This window comes from Rhincodon typus, chromosome 6, assembly GCF_021869965.1.
Source record: "Rhincodon typus isolate 14 chromosome 6, sRhiTyp1.1, whole genome shotgun sequence".
Taxonomy (NCBI): domain Eukaryota; kingdom Metazoa; phylum Chordata; class Chondrichthyes; order Orectolobiformes; family Rhincodontidae; genus Rhincodon; species Rhincodon typus.
In genome coordinates, this window is record NC_063337.1 from 41,621,694 (window position 1) to 41,631,000 (window position 9,307).

The 9,307-nt window shown below is 41.5% G+C and overlaps 1 protein-coding gene across 1 annotated transcript in view; it reads right to left on the reverse strand.

The window, feature by feature from the left end:
- The window catches only part of kbtbd3 (kelch repeat and BTB (POZ) domain containing 3), a 27,449-nt gene extending 18,357 nt beyond the window's left edge, over positions 1–9,092 (reverse strand). The window contains exons 1-3 of the mRNA XM_020527168.2: positions 9,042–9,092; positions 4,951–5,006; positions 861–1,091 (exon numbers count right to left, since the gene is read on the reverse strand). Of these exons, the coding sequence (XP_020382757.1) occupies positions 861–1,066 (206 nt within the window). The 5' untranslated portion in view covers positions 1,067–1,091; positions 4,951–5,006; positions 9,042–9,092. The remainder of the gene's footprint in view (positions 1–860; positions 1,092–4,950; positions 5,007–9,041) is intronic.
- Positions 9,093–9,307: the final 215 nt, after the last annotated feature.

Genomic DNA, 9,307 nt, shown 5'->3' on the forward strand with positions numbered 1-9,307 from the left:
GTGTGTGTGTGTGTGTGTGTGTGTGTGTGTGTGTGTGTGTGTGTGTGAGACAGAGAGACAGAGAGAGAGAGAGAGAGAGATTGTGATTTTTAGGAATGAGGGGTGACAGCTACTTTCCGTCCACACACATTCCAAGGTCATGTAACCCAACTCCCAGAGAACCCATCCACCTCAAAAGAAAATCCCAACTTTTGTGGTACTTTCTCCCTGATTTGACCTGCAGAGTCCCAACCTTACCGTAAACATTCAGAACCAAATTTGCCAGAGCAATGCTTTAGTCCAAGGCAAACACTTCTCCTTCAACTAGATGTTCCCGTAAAGGGTAGACTGATAATAAACTTCATTGCTGAGCATTTTCAATTGTACTTTTGGCATTTGGCTCCCTTTGATGATTCATAATAAGGTAGTGTCATGTGAGAAAACAATCTAAGTAAACAGAATAACTGATATTCCTCTGGGTATGCAATTTTACAAAGGCAGGTTGCAAAAAAGGATGTAGCTTCTATACGCTAAGGAGCAGATGCTGCTTATGGAAACCATTCTCATTGAGAGGAACTATGTAACTCCAGGCATCATCCAAAACCACTGAGAATGCAAAGTGGGGCAGAAGTAGCCAGGAGTAGCTTCTTTATCTGTTTGAAATTCTGCTATACCAAAATCAATGACAGTGCAGCACACTTCAGTTAGCTGCTTATAGCAACTCTAGATTAACCCACAGTTCACGCATTATGTTAACAAAAATATATTCGCTTACAATATTTGCTATAAAACTATTGAACCAAAGGGATATGGAGATGCATACTGTTTTACAGTCGATAATAGAAACAATATTTAAAAGCTACCCATTTCATTGATAGTACCTGAAGAAATCACTGCATGCAGCCAGAATGCACCTATGACATTGAAACTTTTCTTCTTTGACAAATATAGTGAAGTCAAAGAACATGTTTTGCTCCCAGAAGTTCTGAAGTGTATTCAAAACCTGCTCGCCATGGTTCTCAGACCGTATAAAAATTAGCCTTCTTTCAGTCATTCCATTGAAAGAAATCCTAGAAACTGAATCCATGATTGAATTGGCTCACGTCTCAAATCTGCAAAGATAAAAAATTCTGTACATTTTTCTCACAAACACACTTGCAAAAGATTTATTTCTTACTTTCAATAGCCGAATACAGTTTAAATTGTTTAGTGAAAACAAGGTTATCAAAATAGAAGTAAAAACCAAAAGAACTGCGGATGCTGTAAATCAGGAACAAAAACAAAGTGCTGGAAAAGCTCAGCAGGTCTGGCAGCATCTGTGGAGGAGAAAACAGAGTTAACGTTTCGGGTCCGGTGACCCTTCCTCAGAACTGATGGTGGCTGGGAAGACGTCAGTTTAGATGCAGAAAATAGGGAGGTGGGTGGGGTAGGGAGTAAACAATAGGATAGAGCCCAAAGAGAGAGAAAGACAGTTAGACAGACAAAGGAGTTGCTAACGATCAGGCTGGGAGGGTGAGTAGTTGTTAATGGGGACTGTTAGTGACTAACAACAGGGGGTGTGTAGTGGCAGGCTATGTGGTAACAAGGCCTGGTGTGTGGGGTAGGGGGCTGGGACATGGGAGAGTTTAGGCCCTAAAATTATGGAACTCAATATTGAATCCGGAGGGCTGTAGGGTCCCCAAGTGGAAAATGAGGTGTTGTTCCTCCAGCTTGCGTTGGGATTCACTGGAACACTGTAGCAAGCCGGAGACAGATGTTGGCCAGGGAGCAGGGTGGTGCATTGAAGTAGCAGGCAACAGGTAGTTCAGGGTCTTTTTTGCGAGCAGATGTTCTGCGAAGCAGTCCCAAGTCTACGCTTCGTTCCCCTCCCCTCCCTTGTCCGCCTTCTGCAGGGACCGTTCCTTTTGGGACACCCTGGTCCACACTTCCTTCACCCCCAACACCTCCCCACAGCCCTACGGCACCTTCCCCTGTAACTGGCGAAGGTGCAACACCTGCCCATTTACGTCCTCCCTCCCCAGTATCCAAGGGCCCAAACATACCTTCCAGGTGAAGCAGCACTTCACCTGCACTTCCCAGAATCTAGTCTACTGCATTCGCTGCTCACAATGTGGTCTCCTCTACATTGGGGAAACGAAGCGTAGACTTGACGACCGCTTCGCAGAACATCTATGTTCTGCTCACAAAAAAGACCCTGAACTACCTGTTGCCTGCCACTTCAATGCACCACCCTGCTCCCTGGCCAACATCTCTGTCTCCGGCTTGCTACAGTGTTCCAGTGAATCCCAACGCAAGCTGGAGGAACAACACCTCATTTTCCGCTTGGGGACCCTACAGCACTCTGGACTCAATATTGAGTTCAATAATTTTAGGGCCTAAACTCTCCCATGTCCCAGCCCCCCAGCCCACACACCAGGCCATGTTACCACACAGCCTGTCACTACACATCCCCTGTTGTTAGTCACTAACAGTCCCCATTAACAACTACTCACCCTCCCAGCCTGATCGTTAGCAACTCCTTTGTCTGTCTAACTGTCTTTCTCTCTCTTTGGGCCCTATCCTATCGTTTACTCCCTACCCCATCCACCTCCCTATTTTCTGCATCTAAACTGACGTTTTCCCAGCCACCATCAGTTCTGAGGAAGGGTCACCGGACCCGAAACGTTAACTCTGTTTTCTCCTCCACAGATGCTGCCAGACCTGCTGAGCTTTTCCAGCAACTTTGTTTTTGTATCAAAATAGAAGTGTTTTACATAAATTATCCAGATTTTGTACAAGCATATAAAGAAAATTATAGAAAAGTTTGGTCTCTTGTTTTTGTTTTGATTTAGTCTGACCTATGTTACAATTATAAGGTTTACAATATTGCCATGTTTTGCGACTGTGTCTTTAATTTAATTAAAAATAAGGGGCTCACATGATCTGCTCTGCAGTTTGCCTGATAGCAAGCCTGTGCAGTTTGATTGTAAGAGATTAAAGAGGGCCCAGATTGTTTTACTGGGTCGAATATGCAAGGCATTTATGTTTAGAAACAATGGCAGCAACTTGTGCACTAACAATGGCTAGTCTGACCTCCAAAGTTCTACAAAAGTATTGAGACTGCCAGGTTATAAGCAGCTGCACTTCAAACTATTTAGTTTCAAAATGAAACAGAATTGGCCTGTAAAGGATAACTAAACAACATCTCTATCAAGACACAAGGGCCATAATTAAGAGAGTAGCTGGAGGTTGAAATGCAACTGAAAAATCATGTTCAGTGGAAAAGACAAATTTCTGAGAATTTAAAACAAGACTGGAAAAATTTCCTAGTTTTAGCTAGATGGGGGGAAGTCCCACTAAAATTCACACTGTGAAAGATCATGATGGATTTTACGTTTCCAATTTAGGAAAGGAAAAGACTGAAGTGAACTCACTGAAGCTAAGAATCACTTGAGACTGATTACAGAATTATACTCAAACAGCACAGAAAGTGACCCTTCGATCCAAAGCATCCATGCCAACCAGATATCCCAATCTGACCTAGTCCCATTTGCCAGCATTTGGACCATATCCCTCTAAACCCATCCTACTCATGTACCCATCCAGATGCCTTTAAATGTTGTAATTGTACCCATCTCCACTGCTTCCTCTGGCAGCTCATTCCACACATGCACCACCCTCTGCATGAAAACGTTGCCCCTCGGGTGCCTTTTCAATCTTTCCCCTACTCTGGGAAAAAGACCTTGGCTATTCACCCTATCCATGCCCCTCATGATTTTATAAACCTCTATTAAAGTCATATTTCAGCCTCCGATGTTCCAGGGAAAATAGCCCCAGCCTATTCAGCTTCTCCCAAAACTCAAACCGTCCAATCCCAGGAACATCCTCATAAATCTTTTCTAATCCCTTTCAAGTTTAACTACATCATCCCAAAAGCAGGGAGACCAGAATTGAAAGCAATATTCTAAAAGTGGCCTAACCAATGTCCTGTCCAGCTGCAACATGACATCCCAACTTCTATACTCAATGCACTGATTAGTAAAGGCAAGCGTGCCAAATGCCTTCTTCACCACCTCGTCTACCTGCGACTCCACTTTCAAGGCACCTGCACCCCTAGGTTTCTTTGTTTGGCAACACTCCCCATGTTCTAGCATTAACTGTATATGTCCTGCCCTGATGTGTCTTAGCAAAATGCAATACCTCAAATTTATCCAAATTACACTCCATCTGCCATTCCTCGGCCCATTGGCCCATCTGGTCAAGGTCCCATTGTACTCTGAGATAACCTTCTTTGCTGTCCACTACACCACCTATTTTGGTGTCATCTGCAAACTTACTAACCATACCTCCTTTATTCACATCCAAATAATTTATACAAATGACAAAATGTGGTAGACCCAGCACTGATCATTACGGCACACCACTGGTCACAAGGCCTCTAGTTTGAAAAACATCCCTCCACCACCACCACCCTCTGCCTTCTACCTTCAAGCCAATTGGCTAGCTCTCCCTGGATTCCTTGTGATCTAACCTTGCTAACCAGTTGAATGTTCTGAGGAAATAATCCCAGTCTTTAAGAGTTAAATAAATATTTCTAGAAGTCGTCAATTTAAAGAAAAGTGTAGCTTAGATTTGATTGCTTTTATTTTGATTGTACATGCCTTAAAATGTGACATCTTGTCAACGTCATCCATTCAGCTATTAACTTGAAGCTTGAGATTTTTTTAAAAAACTATTAGTTACTATGGGGATTGTAACACCTTAAAAACTTTATTTGCTTAATTCTTTATGGCATATTGAACCTACTCTTAAATATTGTCAGTTTGTCAACACGAGTAAGTTTCCAAGATGTCTGCTTATTTCAGTAATCGCCTATTAATGATCATTAAAGCTCCACATAGAGTGCTTCCAGAGTCAACTACTGAACAAATGCCAGCCACACCCCAAAGTGAAGGAACAGTCAGATAATTAAGCTTTTCTTGGACCACTCACATCTCTGTGACTTGTGGAAGGGTGAGGGAAGAGTAGAGGCTTAACCCTGGGAGAATCTAAAAGGATAAAAAACAATTAAAAAGTTGTCTGTAAATTATGAATAATAATTTAGATCCATGGAAATGCTTAAGAAATATGCTAGTATTAAGCAGTGTATTTTTAATGCAATAAAAGGCTCAATCATCTAAATATTTTGAAGCATACTTCTTGGATAAATAGACTTAAAAATACCATTGCCAGACCAACACTTTCTGTTGAATAGTTCTTCATTGCATTGGCAACAGGTACTCAATCTATGAAGCAATTAATCAGAAAGTTGTAGATGAATGCTACGTGAATAAACAACATATCTTATCTGGTGATATAAACATCTGAAGATAAAATACTAATGTGTGGAGCTAGAGAAAGAAGGTATTTTAATGAATATTGATGGACATTTTGCAGTTCAGGAAAACCATGTGATGGTGAGTGATATGAAATCTCCAAAATTTTAATATGATCCTGCACCAGAGTGGCAAATTTACACTATGATCTTAGATGAGGCCGCTGAGTTGTGTTATGATCTGGTTAGGGACCACTAAACTTTATTTTTAATGTAGACAAAATGTGAGATTCTGGAGACTCCATAAGAGAATAAAGCCACAAGATTCCACAGTTTTGAGCAAACAACAATACTATTCTAGTTAGAACAGTAATCCATTCTACAATACATGCACAGTTATTTAACACCACAGTAGACTAATCAATAAAGTCAGCTCACATAGGATTCAGGGTGAGTTTGCCAACTGGAGACATAATTGGCTTAAAGGCAAGTGACAGCGAGTGGTGGTTGGGGGTTGTTTCTTGAACTGGAGACCTGTCACCAGTGGTGTTTCACGGGGATTGGTTCTGGGTCCTTTTTTATTTTGTTATTTAAATAAATGATTTGGACAAGAATATAGTTTGTGGATAACACCAAAATTGGTGGCAAAGTAGAGAGTGAAGAAGATTTTCTAAGATTACAAAGGGATCTTGATCAAATGGGTGAATAGGCTGAAAGATTGGCTCAGAAACTCCAAAACTGCACACTAATTAATTTATTCTAATAGCTCAGGGCCATCCAACTGCTCTTGACCCATTCCCTGAAAGGGAGCAAAAAAATCAGCATTCCTAAAATGGAATCCATCCCACTCTCTGTTGTTTACTCCAACTACTCAGAAATGTCCTGAGTGACCTACTGGATCACTTGCAATATGCACTGCCTCTATCACGATGCAGAATTGGATGTTGCCACCTTACAATTCTGGATTGAGTGTATCATAAACCATACGTTTCACAAAAAATGCTGTCTTCCTTGGTTTCATTTGTACACATGAGAAAATTTTTATTCACTCCTAGGGCATGGGTTTTGCTGGCTGAACCAGCATTTATCGCCCATTCCTAGCTGCCCTTGAGAGAGTGGTGGTAAGCTGCCTTCTTGAACCACTGCAGTCCATGTAGTATAGGTGAACCCAAAATGCCCTCAGGGAGGAAATTCCAGGATTTTGACCCAGCGACAGTGAAGGAACTGTGGTACATTTTGAGGTCTGGAAGGTGAGTGGCTGGCAGGGGAACTTGCAGGTGATGTTCCCATATATCTACTGACCTTGTCCTTCTGCATGGAAGTGGTTATGCATTTGGAAGATGCTGTCTGATCTTTGGTGAATTTCTGCACTGCATTTTGTACATAATACACAATGGTGCTACTAAGTGCCAGTGATGGAGGGAGTACGTGTTTGTGGATGTGATGTCAATCAAACAAGCTGCTTTTCCTGGATGGCATCAAGCTTTTTGACTGTTGTTGGAATTGCACTCATCCAACCAAGTGAGGAAAATTCCATCGCTGTCCTGACTTGTGCCTTGTAGATGGTGGACTGGCTTTAGGGAGTCAGGAGATGAGTTACTCACTGCAGTATTCTTAACCTATGACCTGCTCTTGTAGCCAATGTTTATATGGTGAGTCAAGTTGAGTTTCTGGTCAATGGTAACCTCAAGGAATTGACTATGAAGTCAGTGATGGTAACACCATTGAAAGTCAAGGTGTGGTGATTAGATTATCTCTTATTGGTGATGGTTAGAGCTGGGCATTTGCATGGCGGGAATGTTACTTGCCATTTGTCAGCCCAAGCCTGGATTCTGTCCAGATCTTGTTGCATTTGGACACGGACTGCTTCAGTACCTGAGGAGAGAGAATGGTGCTGCATGTTGTGCAAACATCAGCGAACATCCCCACTTCTAATCTTATGATGGAAGGAAGGAAGATCATTGATAAAGTAGCTGAAGATATTTGGGCCTAGGACACTACCCTGAGTAACTCCTGCAGAGAATTCCTACAGCTGAGATGACTGACCTCCAATAACCACAATCATCATCCTATGTGACAGGTATGACTCCAACCAGCAGAGTTTTCCCTCTGACATCCACTGATTCCAGTTTTGCTAGGGCTCGTTGATGTCACACTTGGTCAAATGCAGTCTTTATGTTAAGGGCTGTCACTCTCACCTCAACTGTGGAATTGAGCTCTTTTGTCATGTGTTTTTCATCTATGTTATAATGAGGTCATGAGCCGACTGGCTTTACGAAACCCAAAATGGATTTCATCATTGAGTAAAATCTGGGGATATACATTTCTTTACTCATTTTACTGCACAGATTGACGCTAATAACCCAAATCAACATAAAATCATGACAATGCTCAGAAGTATGGAACTATCCAAATTAACACAGGTGACACAGCCCATTTTTGAAAAAGGCAACAGCTAGTTAGATTGGTCAACTTGGTTCTTAAAGCATGAGCAAGGTCAGCAGCAGAGCATGTGAAATCTTGAATGAGGATGTGACAATACTATGGCTTTAAGAGGGGTATTTTGTCCTTTTTTGTTAATGAACAGAGGTTGAGACAGAGGTGATGAGCCTACTGCTTCAAGCCAATAAAGTAAACAGCTTGTGAGGCCTTGGGTTGTTTTTTTTTCAAAGTTGGAACAATAGAAGCAGCCTTAATGGGTGGGGTCTAACTCCCACAGAACCAGGATTTTAGTTTTAGCTTTCAGAAACAGTAACTGTGTCTTGAAGCTGGATGTAGAAGCTCTTTTTTTGACTTTCTGTTACAGCTAAAAGTTGGGGCTCTCTTCCTGTGCTAGAATTGCATGTGAGACAATGTATTTTACTGACTTTGCCAAGGGCGTGTTTATGGGATGTTACTGTATTAGAACAGTTGTTGTTTAATAATTAAATAATCTGTTATTGTTAAATTTTCCAATAGAGTTAAGCTATTCCAATCCTCTTTATTTTGGTTGTGTTTTAGCCAAAGCATATGAATAACGTGTGTTTTACTTCAAGCCTTGTAGTTGACCAATCACATTCATCCAGAATGCAATGCCTGGCACTTGCCTTTAATAGTTAATGTACTGTCACTGGGATGACACAAATGGAACTGAATCTTCTTCCCAATTATAAATTCCCTGAAAAATGATTCATCTCATCCTATAATATACAGAATAAGAGCAATTCATGTAGTCGAAATGAAATTTATGTAATTCTTTGGATAGTTGATCTTGCAATGAATAGAATTTCCCATACTAACTGAATTGACATAATAGATTTTAAATCATTACAACTTCACAGCCGAGAATAGCCTATTTTCAGGAATAAACCACTCAGTGAAGGTACTGATACGGCTGGAAAGCTCCACCCAACCTGGCTGCATTGATACTGACACTGGGTTAATCTGCATTTACCAAACGATACAAGACACAAAGTAGCTTCCACTTTAAGCGGAACGCAAAATTTACGTTTTGCTTTCATATTTTCGATGAGACACCAAGGTGCACTGTGCACGCCGTTTTGATTCCTGAGCTCAACCTAATTCCCCATCATCCGTATCACATACCGTGGCTTTTCCCAGAGATTTTACCCGCAGCCTCCAAAGGTATCCCAAAACCCAACCCACAACACACTGATTCCATCTTCATCTCCCGTTCATGATACTTTCCATGATGAAATGGCACTTACATTGTAAAGAAAAGTCACATCCCAAACTGACATAGATATTGCTCATTCTGACAGATACTCACCGCAGACAATCAGCTCACAATACCATGGTGACAAGACTGGAAGCTCTTATTCCTACCGGATGTGACGTTAGGGCACTGGCTCATTGAAGACAAATAGAAAGTCCTGGCAAAGGGGCGCTGCCTATCCTACTTGTAGCAACACTGCGCCCTTGGCATACGATCAGAATGTCAGGATTCCTGCAGCTACATTGGAGGGTTTTTTTGCACGTAGTGCCAGTCTCTCATTCAGATTTAAAATGTAACGACATATTAAAGAGAATAATAAA